At 41.4% G+C, this 21786-nt stretch overlaps 1 protein-coding gene across 12 annotated transcripts in view; it reads left to right on the plus strand.

The window, feature by feature from the left end:
* Positions 1-2877: 2877 nt before the first annotated feature.
* TCTN1 (tectonic family member 1) overlaps positions 2878-21786 on the plus strand; it is a 33832-nt gene continuing 14923 nt past the window's right edge. For 7 of the 12 annotated variants that reach the window (XR_014827298.1, XR_014827299.1, XR_014827300.1 and 4 more), the window contains exons 1-6: positions 2878-3121; positions 8396-8516; positions 14417-14547; positions 15957-16111; positions 18355-18442; positions 20757-20866. Coding sequence is in view for 8 of the 12 variants with exons in the window: in XM_013982866.3 (XP_013838320.1) it covers positions 2902-3121; positions 8396-8516; positions 14417-14547; positions 15957-16111; positions 18355-18442; positions 20757-20866 (825 nt within the window). In the remaining 4 variants the exon portion in view is untranslated. Of the gene's footprint in view, positions 7486-8395; positions 8517-14416; positions 14548-15956; positions 16112-18354; positions 18443-19420; positions 20327-20756; positions 20867-21786 lie in introns of those variants that run through there. The other 5 variants (XR_014827301.1, XM_084996229.1, XM_084996231.1 and 2 more) reach the window with 5 other exon arrangements.

A 21786-nucleotide genomic window follows, 5' to 3' on the forward strand; every position in this document is an offset into this window, starting at 1 on the left:
TCCTGTCTTTGATTTTTTAGACTCTTGAATGCAGTGGCTTCCAAGTGCTGAATTCCAAAAAGCTGAATTGTCTCGATTCCTCTCAATGCTGGCACAGACTATAAGGAGTCGAGGATGCCAATAATCCTGGAGAAACAGATGGACGTTTTAAATCACAAACATTTATGCACACCGCAAGTGCTACAGTTTGGGACAAAATATGGAAATAGGTCTTGGCCCTTCCTTGTGTCCTTCCATCCTAATGAGGGAACATGCCAAGGCCAGAAAAGAAGGAAAGGAGAAAAGATCCTCTGGGTTGAAAAATGAGAAAATCTGGCAGAAATGGGTCACCTGTGAAATGAAAGGTTTCAGTGTTCCCAAGGTTTGCAAAAAAATGAATCTAAGTTGATGCAACCCTCATTTTGACAGTGTAAGATGTAATAAAATTTCTTTGGGGCCACTTACAGAGTGTTTGAAATTGAACCAGAAGGGGTGTTGAGAATATTTCCCAAACCATAAACATGAAAATCTTAAAACTGAAATTTACTTTTATCAAAATATTAATCTAACAGCCTAAAATTTCAAAATGGAAAATAGGACAAAGTGATTGACAGATATTAAGGAATAGAAAAGAAAGTAGAGGCCTGGAAGTAAAGAGAAGATTTAAGATCAACAAAAACAAGTCCTGGATTTAGAAGTCATGAGATGAAGGTTTAGAAAAATAATACCATTTTTTAAGGGAAGTGTTACATCAGTTATTAAAAATGGTCCAGAATTTCAGGTGTTTGTTAAGGAATCCTTTGTAGAAAAAAAGAATTGGAAATATCTGTATTATACATTTGATCCAATTATTTTTATACAATTTTCTCTGGAATGCTGTAGGAAGGTACTAAAGATGTCATTTTGATGATTTAGCTTTGCTGTATAAATTTAATAAACTATGCATATATATATATATATGTATATATTTACTGTTTGGGCATTTTTTTTCTTTTTAGGTCTACCCCAGAGGGATATGGAAGTTTCCAGGCTAGGGGTCAAGTGGGAGCTGTAGCCACTGGTCTGCACCACAGCCACAGCAATGTGGGATCCAAGCCATGTCTGCGACCTACCCCACAGCTCATGGCAACGCTGGATCCTTAACCCACCGAGTGAGGCCAGGGAGCGAACCTGTGTCCTCATGGATGCTAGTCAGATTTGTTTCCACTGAGCTACGACGGGAACTCCCTGTTTGGGCATTCTTTGAATTGGAAAATGTGTTTCTTGAATACTTACCATGTTTAAGGAGTTCCCGGTGTGGCTCAACAGTAGCAAACCCAGCTAATATCCATGAAGATGTGGGTTCCATTCCTGGCCTCACTCAGTGGGTCAAGGATTTGGCGTTGTCTTGAGCTGTGGTGTAGGTGGGCAGCTCCAATTTGACCCCTAACCTGGGAACTTCTATATGTCGATGGGTGCAGCCCTAAAAACAAAATGAAACAAAAAAGAAAAACAAAGACAAACAAAATTGATACATAAAAAAATTACTGTGTTTAATTATTTTGACAAAAATGTCAAAAGTATACCCAACATTCTTGGGCTGGAATACTTCTATAAATAATGCAGTTTAGAACCAAGGGGCTTCCCCTAGTCTGGTCTTCCCATTTTGTAGAGTTACAGTAGATTTGCTTTGTTTTTTTCCTTTTAAGACATAAATCATTACATGCAATTTTTTTTTTTTTTTTGGTCTTTTTGCTATTTCCTGGGCCGCTCCCGTGGCATATGGAGGTTCCCAGGCTAGGGGTCTAATCGGAGCTGTAGCCACCGGCCTACGCCAGAGCCACAGCAACACGGGATCCGAGCCGCATCTGCAACCTACACCACAACTCACAGTAACGCCGGATCCTTAACCCACTGAGCAAGGGCAGGGACTGAACCCGCAACCTCATGGTTCCTAGTCGGATTTATTAACCACTGCGCCACGACGGGAACTCCCATTACATGCAATTTTTGTCGATTTTTTTTTGTCTGTAAAAAAGTCAAGTGCTCACCTGCCCCCCTTATCACAACATGGTGAAGAGAAGTTATCTGGCCATCTCCTGGAACACAGCCCTTAGAGGTAGGTGATATCCTTGTCATACAGATGAGAAAACCATGGCTCAGAGAGCCTAAGTGGGTTAAGACCAAAATGGCAAAGCAAGTGTGGACAGGTGTGAAATAGAGAAAATTCAAGGATGGTGATGTGATCTCTGTGCTTCAAAATACCCTATTTAGTAGCTTTAGGACAGCAGTTCCCCAAATTTCTGTCCCTCCACTGGTAGCACTGGAACATTTGTTAAAAATATTGCTCTCTGGGGAGATCCCCTTGTGACTCAGCAGGTTACCAACCCCATGAATATCCATGAAGATGCGGGTTCCATCCCTGGCCTTGCTCAGTGGGTTAAGGATCCAGTGTTGCTGTGGTTGTGGTGTAGGCCAGCAGCTGCGGTTCCAATTCGACTCCTAGCGGGGGAACTTCTACATGCCCCCGGTGCTGCCATAAAAAGCAAAAAAAAAAAAAAAAAATTGACCTCTGGACTATGCTCTGGGCTTATTGAGTCAGAATCCTCTGAGCTGGAACCTGGACATCCGCATTTTTTTAAACAAGCACTGCAGTCCGCTTGGAAACTTCATCGGTTATTCACAAGCCCTAGGTCTCCACCGACTTCACGAAGAACGGTGGTCCCCATCCCTCATCCCCGCCCCTCGATCCAGCCCCTTGAGGCTGGTCTAGCCCCGCCCCGCCCACTGTCCTCTCGGCCCGCCCTGCCCAGGCCCCGCCCTCCACCTTCGCTGTCTCTTGCGGCTTTGCGCGACCGTTCCCGTGATGCCTCGCGTCCGGCAGCCACGGTTGCTAAGCAACGCGAGGTTGTCAGCCTTGGCTTTGCGTGGTTCAGCTGGGCGATGGGGCCACGGGGCCTCCCGCCGCTCCTGCTAGTGTTCCTGGGTTGCTGGGCATCTGTGAACGCCCAGGCCGGGGCCACCCCTGTGGTGACTACGGAGGGCTTCAACTCTACGGAGCCGGCCCCGACGACTCTCCTACCCACCTTATCACCTAGGCCCCCTGAGACTCCCAGGGGCCCCAGGCCCTCCTCCGGCCCCAGGCCTACCCCGGTCACGGACGGTGGGTACCAAGTGCCAATTCCGGGGGACCTGCATTGTTCCAACCTGGAGAGGGTAGCCTGGGTGAGGTTGTGATAATAATGATAGTTAACATTTATTGAACACTTACTGTATGTAGGCATTGCTAAGTGTTTCGTAGGCATTAATTTAACAACCCCTAGGTAGATGTTATTATCACTGTTAGGCAAATGAGAAAACTGAGACTCAGAGAAAAATCTTTGAAAGTATTTGCAGTGGTCCTGGATAACATTAACTCTAAAGGTAATAATGAATGTAGTTTTCTAGAAGAACATGAAATTAAATTGGAATTTTCTAGACAATTGTGGAAATTAAGCGCATAGGATATGTTGAACTTTTTGCTTATCAAAAAGAGGGGGAGGGGTAGTTCCCATTGTGGCTCAGCGGTTAAGAACCTGACTAGTATCCATCAGGTTGATCCCTGGCCTCGCTCAGTGGGTTAAGTTTCCTGCATTCTGCACAAGCTGCTGCCTAGGTCAGTATGCAACTTGGATCTGGCTTTGCTGTGGGGTAGTCCGGCAGCTGCTGCTCCAGTTTTACCCCTAGCCTGGGAACTTCATATGCTGCAGCTGTGGCCCTAAAAAAGAAAAAAAAGAAAGGGGTATGGGAAATGTCTCTTTTACTGAAAGTGACTAGGTTAAGGCCTGTGTCTGTTGACTTAAATTGTGAAAAACCAGGATTCCTCTTGTGTTGAGTTGGAGGTGAGAAGGTTATGCCCAGTTCTTAGGATTCATCTTTAGGGATAATTAAAATATTTCTCAGAAAGTGATCTAAACCTTGAGTTATACATTTAGCGACTAATCAGATTTGGCAGGGATGACTTCAGGGGATTTCTGTGACTCCCAGACTGAGTGCAGACTTTTTTGAACATGAATTTTTCCAGGGTGAGGGTTCATAGCAGTAGGTAGTCTCTCAAAGAAGTTTGTGATTGAAAAAAAAAAACAAAACACTGTAAATTTTCTGTAACTCAATAGCAATGCAGTATTTTTTATCCCTTCTTAAGAGAAAGAGATCTTTTCCTAAATTGAGTAAGACGATATTTTGTAAGGAGAAGAGTCATCATTGGTTGATGTCCTGAACTCTAGGACTTAACTTCAGTTACTGAACCATTTCTCCTTTATAAATTATGAGTGGTCTGTAAGAAAAAACACAGAGAGATATACCTGCTTTTCAATATAAACAAAGTGTTGTTTTTGAAAGCTGCTGATTTGGTGAATTAGTAGAGAAGTTAAGTGATACTGCACTACAGCAGACTACAGCAGAGTATTAAATACCCAAAATTCTCTGAGATTTTTTGGGCCGAGTTTCCTTTTAATGCACTTTCTCCCCGAAATGAAGCTATTCTTGACCCATCATTAATAGGGCATGAGTTCAGGGCGTTTTTCCGATGTGGGAAGTTGAATTTGCACTTTCCATCAGCTTTTTAATGGGCCTCTCTTTAGACCTATATAGGTAGTGATAATAAATGACAGCTGATATTTATTAACTGCTTACTGTGTAGCAGGCCTTATGCTAAGCATTTCATCTGTGATGTATCCTTTTTAATACTCATAACAGCTTTATGTTGCAGGGTTATACCCATTTTTCAGGTTGGTGAATTACTTGCCTGATTTTATTTATTTATTTATTTTTTTATTTTTTTTTGTCTTTTGTCTTTTTGTTGTTGTTGTTGCTATTTCTTGGGCCGCTCCCGAGGCATATGGAGGTTCCCAGGCTAGGGGTTGAATCGGAGCTGTAGCCACCGGCCTATGCCAGAGCCACAGCAACGCGGGATCCGAGCCGCGTCTGCAGTCTACACCACAGCTCACGGCAACGCCGGACCGTTAACCCACTGAGCAAGGGCAGGGACCGAACCCGCAACCTCATGGTTCTAGTCGGATTCGTTAACCACTGTGCCACGATGGGAACTCCTACTTGCCTGATTTTAGGTCACACTCCTGATATGTGAAAACTGAGGAGAGAAACTGGGCAGCTGTTTGCAGAATGGGTTACAGGTGGAAGAGAAGGATGTTGACTTTCATCTTGGATCTGAGCTCTATTCATTAGTACCCTGCTCTAGGAGCCAAGCGTATAGACATGAAGAGGCTTGAAAGAGCAGCTGAGTGCTACTTAAACCCCACAAGTGCTCAACAGATGCTTGTTGGCTGATTAAGTACACTCACATCTTGAATAGAGACCCTTTTTCCCCCTAAGTAGTTATTAAACACTATTGCTTTGTCCCTAGTAGTCTTATAGCTACCTACCTACAAGGGTTTTAAGTTATGGAAAACAATTCAAGAGTAATTTTGAACACAAAAGGCAGGGTGCCTTAACACTCCTTATTTTTTTATTTTTTGGCAGCCCCACAGGATGTGGAGTTCCTGGGCTAGGAATCAGATCCCAGCCACAGTTACGACCTCCCCCAGAGCCAGGTCAACACCAGATCCTTTAACCCATGGTCTTGGGCTAGGGATTGAACCCACATCCTGGCACTGCAAAGACACCACTGATCTCTTTGCACCACAGCGGGAACTCCAACACTCCTTATTGTTTATATTAGCATGCATGAGTGGTATTGCTTACTAAGCCCACAGAGGAGTCCTTGGCTGAAGGGAAACATGTAAACTTTAGGAGGAAAACTCTGAGAGTGGATTGTGTTATTTGATAGACATTCCCCTTCTCCTTACAAACTTTTTTCCAGACTGTTATTTTACCTTTTTTGAGCTACATTTTTTCTAAAGCTGATTTTTTTTTTCTGACTGTGCCTGAGGTATGTGTAACTTCCCAAGCTGGGAAATGAACCTGAACCACAGTAGTAACCTGAGCCACAGAAGTGACAGTGCCAGATCCTTAACCCACTGTGTCACAAAAAAATCCCTAAAGCTCATTAATTTTTTTAAATTTTATTAAGGTATAGTTGATTTACAGTGTTGTTCCAGTTTCTTCTGTACAGCAAAGTGACTCGTCATACATATATATATATTACCTTTCTCATATTATCTTCCATCATGATCTATCCCAAGAGACTGGATATAGTTCCCTGAGCTATACAGTAGGACCTCATTGCTTATCCATTCTATTTATTTATTTATTTGTCTTTTTGCCATTTCTAGGGCTGCTCCCGCGGCATATGGAGGTTCCCAGGCTAGGGGTCCAATCTGAGCTGTAGCCGCTGGCCTATACCACAACCACAGCAATGCCGGATCCTTAACCCACTGAGCAAGGCCAGGGATTGAACCCGCAACCTCTTGGTTCCTAGTTGGATTCTTTAACCACTGAGCCACAACTGGAACTCCTGCTTATCCATTCTAAATGTAATAGTTTACATCTCCTGGCCCCAAACTCCCAGTCTATCCCACTCCCTCCCCCTTCCCCTCAGCAACCATAAGTCTATTCGCTGTGTCTGTGAGTCTGTTTATATTTTGTAGATAGATCATTTGTGCCCTATTTGAGATTCCACATATAAGTGATATCATATGGTATTTGTCTTTCTGACTGACTTCACTTAGGATGGGAATCTCTAGCTGCATCCATGTTGCTGCAAATGGTATTATTTTGTTCTTTTTATGGGTGTGTAGTATTCCATTGTATATATCTACCACATCTTCTTAATCCATTCATCTGTCAATGGACATTTAGGTTGTTTCCTTGTTGAGGCTGTTGTGAATAGTGCTGCTATGAACTATGGGTGCATGCATCTTTATAAATTGTAGTTTTGTCTGGTTATGCCCAGGAGTGGGATTGCTGAATCATATAGTAGTTTAATATTTAGTTTTCTGAGGAACCTCCATATTGTTTACCATAGCGTAAATTTACATTCCCACCAGTAGAGTAGGAGGGTTCCCTTTTATCTACACCCTCTCCATCATTTGTTATTTGTGGACTTACTAAAGATGGCCATTCTGACCGTACCTCACTGTAGTTTTGATTTACATTTCTCTAATAATTAGTGATGTTGAGCATTTTTTTATGTGCCTACTGTCCATCCGTATGTCTTCTTTGGACCTAAAGCTCATTTTTATTGGAAATAATTCATGCATGCATATAAAAATGTTATATGGACTCTACCAACGTTTGCTTGAGATCCCTTTATAAAATTGTGTTTTTGCATGAAATACTTTTTTGAAAAAAGAAACAAAACATTGCAGATAAGATTGAAGCACTGATCTTATTCCCTCCCTTCCATCAGTAATTAAACAACCATGATTTCAGTGTTTATCATTCTCATGCTCTGCTATTTCTTTTTTTTTCTTTTTCTTCCACTTCACCTGTGGCACATCGAAACTCCTGGGCCAGAGATTTAACCTGAGCCACAGCTGCCACATACACCACAGCTGAGGCAACGCTGGATCAACCTGCTGTGCCACAGTATGAACTCCTCTGCTGTTTATTTAAAAGGATTCCCCCCACCCCAATCCTTCTTTGACAGACTAAAATAGAGAATTTAAAAATACAGATAAGGGAGTCCCCTGCTGCTGCAGCAGGTTAAGGCTCCGGTATTGTCACTGCTGTGGCTTGGGCTGCAGCTGTAGCATGGGTTTGATCCCTGGCCTGTGAACTTCCACATGCCACAGGTGTAGCCAAAAATAGAAAGAAGGAAAGAAAGAAAAAAATCCAGATAGTCATCATTATTAAAATTTAAAACTTGCTAAGTGGGGGTTCATAATCCTCCCCATACTTTTATTGTCTGAATTACCAAAGATATTTATAGAACCCTAAGTACAGAGAACCTGAGCCAGTTTAGTTCTTGGGCATTAGCCTGTGAACATGGGCTCAGTTTCAAAACTGCAAGTGACATCTGAGCAGAGGAACAAGATTGAGATCTCTGATTCTTGGCAGCCTTAAGTGAGCCCTTCCTCTGAATCAGAATCTCCCAATGAGCTTGGGAGCCTGCAATATTAAGCCCATGGTTTTATGGTCAGGCAAGTGATTTACCCTGCTGGTTCTTAAACCCTTCATAATTATCTGCATCACCTGGAAAATTTTTGAAAAACATAGGTATCTGGGTTGCATAGGTAACTTACCAAATTAGAGTGTAGGTAGAGCACAAACAGAACTTTCCAGGTGAGTCAGATGATTAGCCACTTTGGGGAAACCTCAGATTGAGGAGGGAGCTCAAACTGACTACTTTTGACTTCTTAAATTTCCCCCAAAGTACAACAGGAAAAAGAAAATGGACCTTTTGTATGAAATGGGGTTTTGGTACCTTGCAGTGGCAGGGGGCAGTCACGACCTGCTGATTGTGACCCTCTGTACACCACCTCTTTTGTTTCTGTAGTTGCTGCTCTGTGTGTCTGTGACTTGTCTCCAGCACAGTGTGACATCAACTGTTGTTGTGATCCTGATTGCAGCTCCACGGATTTCAGTGTCTTTTCTGCCTGCTCAATTCCAGTTGTCACGTGAGTTTATGACACATGTGGTTTTGATAAAATTGGGCTAAGATTATAAAATTTGGGGACAGAAAGTGCAAACTCCCCCAGGCTGAAAACCCCAAACCTGATCTCCTGAATTTTGCATCATTCAGAAGCCATGCAGTCCAAACCAATATGTAGAAGAGGAGCTATCCCTTATTTGTTGCATCCAGCCCAATGATAGTGCAGGCAAAAGAGGAGAGAGTACTTTTTATAGAGTGTAATGAAATCTCTGTGTTCAGCTGTTGAATCACTTTGATATGTAAACAGGTAAGGTATCACATTTTTGTTATCTGTGAATTAGTTCCATGTATAGTGCAGTTTAATTAGTTCCATGTAAAGTGCAGTTTAATCTTACAGCTTTTGTTTTAGACGTAACGCCTGTAACAAAAAGTAAATAGGAAATCTTTGTTCATACTTTTCTTATATGTAAATCTACCAGGTATTCTCAATTCACATTGTGTAGAATAGTGGAAAATGACATTCCCAGTCGATTACAAGGTAAAGAAATGATCTCTTCTGAATTATCTGCTTCTTATAATTCAGATTTCAAAGCTTTTTGATTAAAATAGCACTTAGAGGTTAATTTATTCAGGATAGGACCAATTTATTATTCAGATATAGCTAATTTAAATTTAGTCTTGTACCAAGTTTTAGCAATTGAAACTTAATAGGTTGAATGCTTTTTGGAAGTACAATGTGTTTTTCCTATGAGAAATTATTTTATTGACCAATGAGAAGTCAAATCTACTTCTGATATTGTAAAAATGCTTGGAGCATGGTATGTTGCAGTCAGATTATTTTTCTGGCTACCTAAACTGAAATATGGTCCAGTTTTTGTTGAAAATCATTCTGCTTTCCTGCCTTAATACCAGGAGCCTGAGAGTAAGATTTCTGCTCCAATTCAAGGTCATTATTTAAAATGTAATTTTATTTATTTATTTTTTGTCTTTTTGCCTTTTCTGGGGCCGCTCTGGCGGCATATGGAGGTTCCCAGGCTAGGGGTCGAATCAGAGCTGTAGCCACCAGCCTACGCCAGAGCCACAGCAACACGGGATCCGAGCCACATCTGCGACCTACACCACAGCTCACGGCAATGCCAGATCCTTAACCCACTGAGCACAGGCAGGGATCGAACCCGCAACCTCATGGTTCCTAGTCGGATTCGTTAACCACTGCACCACGACGGGAACTCCTAAAATGTAATTTTAAAAAAACATTAGCGTGTACTGCAATTTTAGATACACGCTATTTAGAATGAGGGTCAGCCAGCTTTTTCTGTAAAAGGCTACATAACAAATTAAGTTTCATAGACCAAATGGTCTTGGTTGCAACTTCTCAGCTCTACCACTGTTGAACAAAAGCAGGCAGGGACAATGTATGTAAATGAATGGACATGACTATGTTTCAGTAAAATTTATTTACAAAATTAGGTGTGGTTTGCATACCCCATGGTTTAGAAGTTAGAGCTGAATCCATAGTGCCCTCAGGAAAGTACCTCAGATTTTTTTTTTTTTTTTCGCTTTTTGGGGCCGCACCCACAGCATATGGACGTTCCCAGGCTAGGGGTCAAATCAGAGCTACAGCTGCCAGCCTACACCACAGCCACAGCAACATGGGATCCAAGCTGTGTCTGTGACCTAAACCACAGCTCATGGCAGCCCTGGATCCCTGTCCCACTGAGCGAGGCCAGGAATTGAACCTACATCCTCAGAACTTCTAGTTAGATTTGTTTCTGCTGCACCACAACGGGAACTCTGAGAATTTTTTTTTTTTTTTTGAGTTAGTTTTCACACCTCACCATGCCTTTCTTGAGTACCTCCTATGTGCCAGTATCAGGAATTTAAAGATGAGTCAGACATTGTCCTGCCTTCAAAGAGCTCTTTGAGTGAGGGAGACTAAGTGAATGGCAGTTTCTGGACCAGACACTAGAAGAACTCAGAGGAGTGCATCTGACCCAGACAGCTGAACTAGGAGAGGTTTTCTAGAAAATAGGAGCTGCTGGGTCATGAAGGACAAGTAGAAATTGGCCAGCATGAGATCAGAAAGGGTGTTCCAGGCCAAAGGAGCCCAGAGTCCTGGGGTTGAACGAGTAGAGCCTGTTGGCTTGACTGCAGGTTACTCAGCATGGCTAGAGAAGGGTGGAGCCAGAGGAGTGTGGGGAGGAGGCAGAGGTCAAATCCCAAGGGGCCTTGAGTGTAGGCTTAAGGGTTTGGGTTTTTCCTGAATCCTTTGGGGGCCAAGAAGTGAGGGTATCAGACTCCCAACTTAATAAATTCTGCAGCAGCATGAACAGTGGATCAGAGTTCAATAGCGGTAGCAGGGAACCCAGCAAAAAGCTGCTGATGATGAGAATTAATAGGTGCCCTCCCCTTGAAGGTTGTGACAGTGAGACTAAGAAATGTACAGATCTGATACTCATACGCTGCACAGGATTAGAGAGCTGGCTGACTGGAAGGGGAGGAGTAGAGAACCCATTCTCCTGAGTCTTCCTTCACGATTGCCCTCATAATTGTCTCGTCGTCCTCCCTTCCTCTTTATAAGCACACACCTCTTCTTGTCACTCACTTACTGAGGAATCTTCAGTAACGCTCATTACTTATAGAATTCACAATCTGGATTCAGACCCACCCCAACCTCTTTCAGATCTTATTTCCTACTAACCCCATCTCAAATCCTCCACTCAGCCCAACTTTGGTGGTCTTGTTTTCCATACACCATCAGTACATTACCCATTGTTGGCCAATGCAACTCTTGCACTTGGATTAGCCTCACGTTCCCTCTCCGTCTGACTCCTCCTTATCCTTTAAGGACTCATAGATTTTTCAATGCTGAATCTTTTCTTATTAACACTACTCGTGGTTTTTAAAAAATATTCTTTATGTCCATGACAACAATTGATATACCATTAGAACCATACTGTACAGAGTATTTGAAAAGAGACAGTTATAAAATAAATCCATACAATGAGACACCAACATCAAATGCTTTCACTAACATGTGGAATCTGAAAAAAGGACAGATGGAACTTTTTTGCAGAACAGATGCTGACTCACAGACAATGAAAAACTTACGGTCTCCGGAGGAGACAGTTTGGGGGGTGGGGGGATGTGCTTGGGCTGTGGGATGGAAATCCTGTGAAATCAGATTGTTATGATCATTATACAACTACAGATGTGATAAATTCATTTGAGTAATAAAAAAAAATGAAGAAAAAAATCAATACCCCACCAAAAGTCATTCAAAAAATATAATGGAGGAGTTCCCTCATGGCTCAGCAGATTAAGGATCTGTCATTGTCACTGCTGTGGTTCTGGTTGCAGCTGTGGCATGGGTCTGATCCCTGGCCTAGGAACTTCTGCATGCTGTGGGTGTGGCCAAAAAGATGGTTAAGATGATCAAAAAATATAATGGAAATGGATTTTATTCCTAACACCGATAGAAATATAACATAATTAGAATTAAACTTAACTATTCAGAGTTATAGAGAGACAAAACATTTGGATAAATGGAGAGATAGTCTGTATAGTGGGATGGAAAGAATCATTACATAAACATTTCAATTTATTAAATGTAATTCCGGGTCAGATGGGAGAGGAATAATGTGTCCAAATGATTCTAAAATTCATCTGGAAGAATAAACAAATGGGAAAAGCCAAGACATTATTGAACAAGAAGAGCAAACGGCTAGATTTCAAACATGTTGTAACACTACATTAATGAAAATAATATGTATTGATTCAAGACAGTAGTACAGATAAATAGATCATTGGAAGAGAATAGAAAGGCCAAAAACGGTTTTGTGTACTGATTTTATACACAGCTGATTTTTTTCTTTTTTCTGCTATTTAGGGCCGCACCCGTGGCATACGGAGGTTCCCAGGCTAGGGGTTGAATCAGAGCTGTAGCTGCCAGCCTATGCCACCTCCACAGCCACAATAACTCAGGATCCAAGCCGTGTCTGCAACCTACACCACAACTCACGGCAATGCCAGATCTTTAACCCACTGAGCGAGGCCAGGGATCGAACCCACATCCTTATGGATACTAGTCGGGTTCATTAACCGATGAGCCACGATGGGAGGTCCCAGAAGTTCTTAAAGATATGGGTTCTTGAATTTCCTGCTATGACTGAGCAGGTTGAGGACCCAATGTTGTCTCTTTGAGGATGTGGGTTCTATCCCTGGCCTTGCTCAGTGGATTAAGGATCTGGTGTTGCAGTGGCTGTGGCATAGACCTCAGCTGCAGCTCCCATTCAATCCCTGGCCTGAAAACTTCCCATATGCTGTGGATGCGGCCATAAATGTAAAAATATATATGGGTTCTTATAAATCAGTGAGAAGACAAATGTTCTAATAAAAAATAGTCAACTTACTGTAGGAAAAAAATACCAGTGAGCAATAGTCATGTGGAAAAATATTTAACCTCACTAGTAAATGAGAAAATCCAAATTAAAACAATGGATAACAGGTTTTTGCCCATGTAATTGGCAAAGGATAAAAATTGAATGATAATATCCAATCTTGGCAAGAGTATAGGGAAATAAGGCACTCTTATTACTACAGTGTTGGTAAGGATGCATTTTGCCTTTCTGAAGGGAGGTCTGGCTAATATGCCTCAGAAGCCTTAAATTATGTACCTACCTTTTAACCCATCAGTTCCACTTTGGGAGGTACAGCCTAAGGAAATAACTGGAGATATTAATTAATAAAAATGTACATACAGAGATGTCAGAGTATTATATGTAATCAGTGAAAATTAGAAACAGCCTAGATCAACAGTAGAGGATTGATTAAAAACATTGGGAGAATCTTAATAAATTGGTATATAATGAAGCCATTTCATAAAATAATATAAAAACATATTTGATGATGTGGGAAATATTGGGCACCATATATTAAGTGAGAAAGGGCCTGAAAGCAGTATGTAGTATGATTCCATGTTTCTTATATCTCTGTCTCTATACCATATGCGTCTCTGTATCAAGTTCATTAGGGTTTAGGTCTGGGATTTGTTGAAGATTTGACTATAATGTGACTTCTAAGCCCTCAGACTTCCAGATGACAGTACGTTTTCTTATTTTCACAGTCCTTTGTGAAAACAGCTATATTATAAAGACAAGGAATTTTGGATCCATTCTGGGTACTTATAAGCAGTCTGAAGTTTTGCAAAGTTTTATATGATAGATTCTGTCAGAGTTTGCAAGGTTCATTTACATTAAAATTATGCTCTGGTCTATATTCCATATTTGATAGGATTTCCTTAAAGGTTATTCTAAATTTTTTTGGCTATGCCCATGCCATATGGAAGTTCCTGGGCCAGGGATAGAACCTGCACCAGTTACCTAAGCCGCTGGATCCTTAACCTGCTGAACCACAAGCGAACTCTAAGGTTATTCTAGTTGTCTTAATATTTCCTCTGTCAGAGGAAAAAGTTTCAAATGCCAAATGTTTTAACACTGAATAAACTAAATAAAAATGGATTCAACTCTAACATCACGCTTTCATAAATATCTTCCATGTAGTCGTTAACATAGTACAGTGCAAGCATCTGACAGTTTTAAAATAATCTTGCTCTAGTTCTTGTCAAAGCTCATTGGTAACAAACCCAACTAATATCTGTGAGGATGTGGGTTCAAGCCCCTGACCTCGATCAGTGGGTTAAGGATCCAGTGTTCTGTGGTGTAGGTCACGGACATGGCTCGGATCTGCTGTGGCTGTGGCATAGGCCTGTAGCTGCAGCTCTGATTCGACCCCTAGCATGGGAAGTTCCATGTGCATCAGGTGTGGCCCTGAAAAGACAAAAAAAAATTTTTTTTAAATGATAATCTTGCTAAGATAGTGTGCATATGCCTTAAAACTTTATATATATATATTTTTATTTTTTAGGGGTGATAGTCGGTTTTGTAGTCAAAAAGCAGCCATCTATTCACTGAATTTTACAGCAGACCCACCTCAGAGAGTATTTAAACTTGTTGATCAGATCAATCCATCTATGTTCTGCATTCATATTACAAACTGTAAGTATTTGATGGTGATAAACTTTGTAAAACTCTGAAAAAATTTTCTTCTTCTTTTCTTTTCTTTCTTTCTTTCTTTTCTTTTCTTTTCTTTTTTTTTTTTTTTTGCTTTTTAGGGCCGTACCTATGGCATATGGAGGGTCCCAGGCTAGGGCTCTAATCGGAGCTACAGCCGCCGGTCTACGCCCAAGCCACAGCAATGCCAGATCCGAGCCGTGTCTGCAACCTACACCACAGCTCATGGCAATGTGGGATCCTTAACCCACCGAGGGAGTCCAGGGATGGAATCCCCAACCTCATGGTTCCTAGTCAGATTTGTTTCTGCTGAGCCACAACAGGAATGCCTGAACAATTTGTCTTTTAGAAGTTCTTTTATGGAAAAATGTCCCATTCTGTTAGATTTAAAGCATTTATTCTATGGTTTGGCTAGAGTTTATCTTCTGAGGCCATTCCACAGACAACTGCAAGTAACCTTATAAATCTGTAGCCATGCAAGTTTTCTTTAATTGTGCTTGTGTAGTTGTCTTTTGAAATCTCATACTTTATTTCAAAGGTGTTTATAATATATAGACATGCATAGAAATCTAAATTTATTTAGGTATATGGTTTTTTTTTTTTTACTTTATTTCCTTCTGATTGAATAGTAGAGAATCAGATTCAGCTTTGGTTTCAATTTCCTTTTTTCTCTTTTATTTTTACTAAGAATATTTGCATGAAAGCAGGATCTTTATTTTTATCTGAGCATTTAGCTCATGTAGGTGTTTAGTTCCAAAGTACATGTGAGTGTAAAATGTTACCAAGATATCAAAGATCAGAGACACATGTATGCTTTCATCAGTTAAACCTTACTATCTTTTCAGAATGTCTTTATATTTGGGGTTTGTTCCCTTGCACTTGAAAACTTAAGGGAATGCTGAATGCTTTGTAGTCTGAGGTAACGACTGGTCAGTCACTGTCTCATACTCTGACACAGCAGGCCCAGTGAGTATGCCAGCCTGTTCCCTCCTCCTCCCTGTCAGGTACAGAGCACATTATCCTCCTGGGTTTTGGTGGTGGCTGTGTGAGGGTAGAAACAGGGTCTTCATTCCCACAGCCATCTGGAAGAGTCTCCCTTAGAGATTTATGCAGCAGACACCTTAGCCCATGGGCTGGAAAAAGGCATTATTATTGTTTCTGTTGTACTGTTTACCTGTAGCTTTAGAAACTATTATTTCCACTGTAGAGAAAGAGGCCTGCTCTGGAGATCCTATTTATTTAATGAGTCAAGAAATCCAAGGGGAAGTGAATATAAAAAGACTCTTTAATTTTTTCACTTCAGCCTTAATGCTATTAAAGATTGTTTCCAATATACCGTGCTATATATACTATACATATTTTATAATGATTTAAAATGCTTTTTCTAAAAACAGATAAACCTGCATTATCCTTTATTAATCCGGAAGTAATTGCTGATGAAAGCAATTTTGATAAAATGATGAAAACATCTGATGGTTTTTCATTGAATGCAGAATCAGATGTTTCTTTTACAACCAAACCAGATGCTCCAAATGCTACAAAATATGAGGTGAGCCAAGAACTCAAGTTCACTCATCTTGTCACAAATATCCTGTTCTTGTAAGTTAACTTTTCAGTATGTTTCCAGTAAAACCAGCTTCCTTGAGACATGGAATTCATATTATAAACCAAGAAACTTAATGTTTGTGCCTATAGATCAGAGATCATGAAAATTAAAATTGAGTAGTTGAATTCTAACATAGGGTTTTGAGTTGTTTATTCTCTGGTAAGCTTGCATTTGTCTCTGTAGAATTCGTTGTTCTTCTCTACCTCAAAAAATGTAGCAAAGTGTTTCAGTCATGCTTCTGGAAACACAGAGTAGGTAGGTTGGAGGCCTGCTCCTCTTCTCAAAGTTGTGTGTAGTTTTATAGACTTTGGGAAGATGTGTGCTATTTACTATCCATTTTTTAGTAAACCTTTAAATGTGATATACATTAGGAGTTCCCCTGTGGTGCAGTGGGTTAATAACCTGGCTGTAGTGGCTCAGGTTGCTGCAGAGGCACAGGTTCGATCCCTGGCCCACTATAGTGGGTTAAAGGATCTGATGTTGCTGCAGCTGCGGCTTGGATTCAGTCCCTGGCCCGGGAACTTCCATATGCTGTGGATGTAGTCATTAAAAATGTATATATGATTTATGTTATTGGAAACATCTTTTTAAAAGAGAAGTATAAAAGCAGCATGTGCTAGTTCTAAAAGTTAAAGTTATAGAGGTATATAAGTAAAAATGGAAAGCCCCCCATCTCCATTAAATGCACACTGCAAATCACTATTAATAGACTGGTTTATATTCCTGCATTTTTAAATGCATCTATTAAAATATACATATAGTACTGTGCAAAAGTGGGACTTTTATTTATTTATTGTTTTTTTAGGGCCACACCGAGGCATATGGAAGTTCCCAGGCTAGAGGTTAAATTGGAGTTGCAGCTGCTGGCCTGCACCACAGCCACACAAGATCCGAGCTGCATCTGTGACCTACATCACAGCTCAGGGCAATGCCAGATCCTTAACTCTCTGAGTGAGGCCAGGGATCGAACCTGCATCCTCATGGATACTAGTCGGATTTGTTACTGCCTGAGCCACAACTGGAGCTCCCCAGAAGTGGAAAGTTATCCACATTGTTCTATAAACTTCCTTTTTTATTCAGTGATACATTTTATGCATCTTCCCACATCACTGTAAAAGTTACCATTTCTTGGGAGTTCCCTTTGTGGCTCAGCGGTTAACAAACCCAACTAGAATCCATGAGGTATGCGGGTTTGATCCTTGGCCTCGTTCAGTGGGTTAAGGATCCTGCGGTGCTGTGGCTGTGATGTGGGCTGGCAGCTGTAGCTCCGATTTGACCCCTAGCCTGGGAACCTCCATATGCCGCAGGTGTGGCCCTAAAAAGCCAAAAAAGAAAAAAAAAGTTACCATTTCTTGGTCATTTCTCATTTGCCAGGCACTGTGTGGAGCTCTTTAGACATACTGCACACAACCCTGGGAAGGCTATGTCATCGTCCCCATTTAAGTGATGAGAAAGAGGAGGAGCTAGTGCTGAAACTACATTTTACTAATCTGTAAAGTATTCCTTCCATGGATGTATTATTATTTATTACTGAGCCATTCCACTATTTAACAAACATTCGTTTCTAGTTTTTGCTGTTATAAATAATCCACAATAAACTTATTTTTGGCTGCACCTGCATTATGCAGAAATTTCTAGGCCAGGGATTGAACCCAAGCCACAGCAGTGACATCTCCAGATCCTTAACCACTAGGCCACCAGGGAACTCCCACAATAAACATTCTTTTAGATATGTATTTTTTATCCATTTATATCCTTAAGATACGATCCTATAAATGGATTAACTTGGTCAAAATGAATGGAAATTTAAAATACCGACAACTAATTGCCCTCCAGAAAGATTGCAGGAGTTTGTACTCCCAGCTCCAGTGAAGGAGAGGGCATGTTTCCCCCTTGCTGGTACCTATGTGAGCTTCTTACATACTTTTCCAGAGGACTAGAAATAAAATAGCCTACAATAGAAATGCCTGCAAATATAGCAGCATGCACATGCAGAAATACATCCTTGAAAGAAAAAGGGTAGGACAGCTAGATGTAAGCTCCCTGTGGGCAGGGACCACATCTGTGTTTTGTTCATCCCTGTGTTCCTGATGCCTGAAATGCTTCCTGTCACATAGCAGGTGTCTGGTAAGTGTTGATCGGGTGCCTGAGTAGCACCTTGACACTGTCGGTTGTTCTCTTTGCAGTATGGGGCGCACCTGCAGACTTCAGATTCATTTTTGAGGTTTCCTTCACCCCTTACATCATCTCTGTGTACCGATAATAACCCTGCAGGTAAGAGAATGGCAGTTTCTCTTTCTCTTGCTCTTAATTATATGGAGTTCCCCTCGTGGTGCAGTGGAAACGAATCTGACTAGGAACCATGGGGTTATGGGTTCAATCCGTGGCCTTGCTCAGTGCGTTAAGGATCCGGCGCTGCCGTGAGCTGTGGTGTAGGTCGAAGGCGTGGCTCGGCTCTGGTGTTGCTGTAGCTGTGGTGTAGGTCGGGGACTACAGCTCTGATTCGACCCCTAGCCTGGAAACCTCTAATATGCTGCGGGAGTGGCCCTAAAAAGACAAAAAGACAAAATAAATAAATAAATTTATAGCAGTCATAATTAAATGGGCTTCATAACTACAAAGAGAGAGTCTTAGAGTTGAAAGAGGCCTCAAAGATTTTATAGTTTCTCACCCAGTGCTGGAATCTTTCCTACCACATGCAGTCACTGTTGAGCACTTGTAATGATGGGGAACTCACTACCTGCAACCAGCCCACTCAGTTGTTTAACTATTCCAGTTGTTGGAAAGTTCTTTCCTCACTGGAGCTTAGGTTTGTCAGTAGCTAACATTGATTAAGCGCTTACTGCATGCTGGGTGTTGTCTTAAGTGATGGCATGTGTTTTTCCATGTGATCCTTACAGTGATTCTCGGGGGCAGGGGGATTATCTTCATTCTTTAGATGAGGAAACCGAGAAACGTTCAGTTTCTTCTTTTTTCTGTCTTTTTTTTTTTTTTTTTTAAGGGCTGCACCCATGGCATATGGAGTTTCCCAGGCTAGGGGTCCAATCAGAGCTGTAGCCATTGGCCACAGCCACAGCATTGCAGGATTGGAGCTGCGTCTGCAACCTACACCATAGCTCACGGTAACACTGAATCCTTAACCCACTGAGTAAGGCCGGGATCGAACCCACATCCTCATGGATAATGGTTGGGTTCATTAACCATTGAGTCACAATGGGAACTCCTTTTTTTTTTTTCTTTCTTTCTTTTTAGGGCTGCACATGTGGCATGTGGAAGTTGCTGGGCTAGGAACTGAATCAGAGCTGCAGCTGCTGGCCTACACCACAGCCACAGAAACACCAGATCCGAATTGCGTCTGTGACCTATGCCACAGCTTTCAGCAACGATGGATCCTTGACCCACTGAGCAAAGTCAGAGATTGAACCTGCATCCTCATGGTTACTAGTTGGATTCTTAACCTGTTGAGCCATAGCAGGAACTCCCACATTCAGTTTCTTGCTCAGGCTCACTCGGGTGGCAGTGAAGCAGGGATGCAACTCATGCAACTGCCTCCCATGGATCCTACTTCTCCTTCAGTTGCATCATGGAATCCGTGGATTAGCTCTCTTGGCAGTGGAAGGCAACAGGCATGGCTCTGCAGTCCTTAGCCAGCCTCACTGTGCAGAAGCCTGCTATGCCATGGATGGTAGCATGTGGCCTAATGAAGCAACACTTGCCACATGAAGGAATACATTCTGTTGAGAAGATGCTTAACCTTGCTCACACAGTAGGAACAGTGTAAATTAAAACCAACTGAGATATCATTTCCACCTAATGGATTGGCAAAGTGTAAGGATGTTAAGGCTGTGGAGAAATAGTCACTTGTCTATATAGCTGGTGGGACTAAAAATTGGATTAGCCTCTGTATTGATACCACTTTGGCAATAGGTATCAAAATTGCAAATGAATATGCCCTTTGACTTAGCTGTTCTAGAAGCTGGTCCTGCAGAAACTCTGGCCCACGTACAAAACAATAAACTACAGCATTGTGTATGATAGCAAAGCTGGAGACTGCTTACGTGTCCATTCATGGGGAACTGATTGAATAGATTATGGTGTGTCTATAATAGAATACTAATTATTCCTAAAAAAGGAGGAGGAAGCTCTTCATGTACTAAGGTAGGCTGAACTCTAAGATAAATTGTTCAGTGAAAAAAAAACAACAAAGGGCAGAATATATATTGTGTGTTTGTTTCCAAAAGGAGGCAGAAATACTAAAATTATATTTATATACACACCTTTATTTGCATAGGATATTTCCAGAAAGATACGAGAAAGTTCATGCTGATTGTCTCTGGGGAAGGGAACTGATAGTTGCTGGGGGCTGGGGACAGGGTTCAGAGGGAGACTTATCTCAGTATCTTTTTGTGCCTTTTGAATTTTGAGTCATGTGAATGTATCACATATTTGAAAAATAATTTCTTAAGCCCTATCTTAAGCAAGTTTTGCGTCATAACTTTGCGGTTTTACTTAGATTACAATTTTTCAGTTACCATTGGACAGTTGAAAATTTTTTTCCCTTTTTCCTTGGGAATGTTACGATTTCCAGCATTTCTGGTTAACCAAGCTGTTAAGTGTACCAGAAGGATAAATTTGGAACAGTGTGAAGAAATAGAAACCCTGAGCATGGCTTATTACAGCAGCCCTAAAATTTTGAAGGTAAGAATTATTTTGAAGTGAAACCGATTCATTAGATTTGTTTTCTGTTCTTTGTACCCTTTTAAAATATGACAACTAGAGAATCAGTTCAGTACATGATTGACACTCCAAATTTTTCTTCTCCAGTTCTTTAGAATACTGATACCAAAGATATTGAAATGATCACTTAAAATAATTTTTATTTTTATATAGTTAGCTCATATTTTGCTTTCATTTTTTTCTTTTTGCTTTCAGTCATTTTGATGGTAACCAATAATGTCTGTCTCATGAATTTAAAAAACCTTTATTAATAACCAAAAACTTTAGAATTATAAAAGCATTTTAATGACTATCACAGAAATGATCATATTAGCACCAAAAAGTTCTTTGTGGTTGGAAAATGAAATAAGCACCCAGGAAAGGACAGGAAATAGGTGTGCTGGAGAAGGGAACAAGGCCCCTTCTTCCTGCTTGCAGTGACTGAAGCCTGAACTGAATAGATGAGAGAGGAAGCTGACCCACTCAGTGAATGACGTGGAGGGTCACGGGGGAGAAGACATTTGACTGTGATTAAAGACCATATGATGATTGTGAAAGCCTCTCTCTCCTCCTGATTTCTTTCTTTTGCAGTAGGGAGTGTGGGAGTAGGGGGTCCATGGCACCTGTATTCATTGGAGCTTCAGTTTTCAGAATCAAGTTTAACCTTTTCCTCCCCCCGTCAGCCATCTATGCCTGTGAATTCTTCCAGCTGCTATGACTTCTCACAGTTGTCCTGGAAGCAATCCCTCAGGCGTGCAGGCATAGTTCTCTTTCAGCTCAGGGCCCCAGGCATGTCTACTCATCTCCCTTCCCAGAGCTCCCAGTGGCCTAATAGGATGTCTTGTGGTTGGAGGTGGGGACAGGAGTGAAGGGAAAGCGAGTCCTTCAGGATAAGAGCTCCA

The sequence above is a fragment of the Sus scrofa genome, chromosome 14 (genome assembly GCF_054392235.1).
Source record: "Sus scrofa isolate SSC_HxYL_T2T_F1_AM1 chromosome 14, Sscrofa_HxYL_maternal_Yorkshire_Landrace_v2.0, whole genome shotgun sequence".
Taxonomy (NCBI): Eukaryota; Metazoa; Chordata; class Mammalia; order Artiodactyla; family Suidae; genus Sus; species Sus scrofa.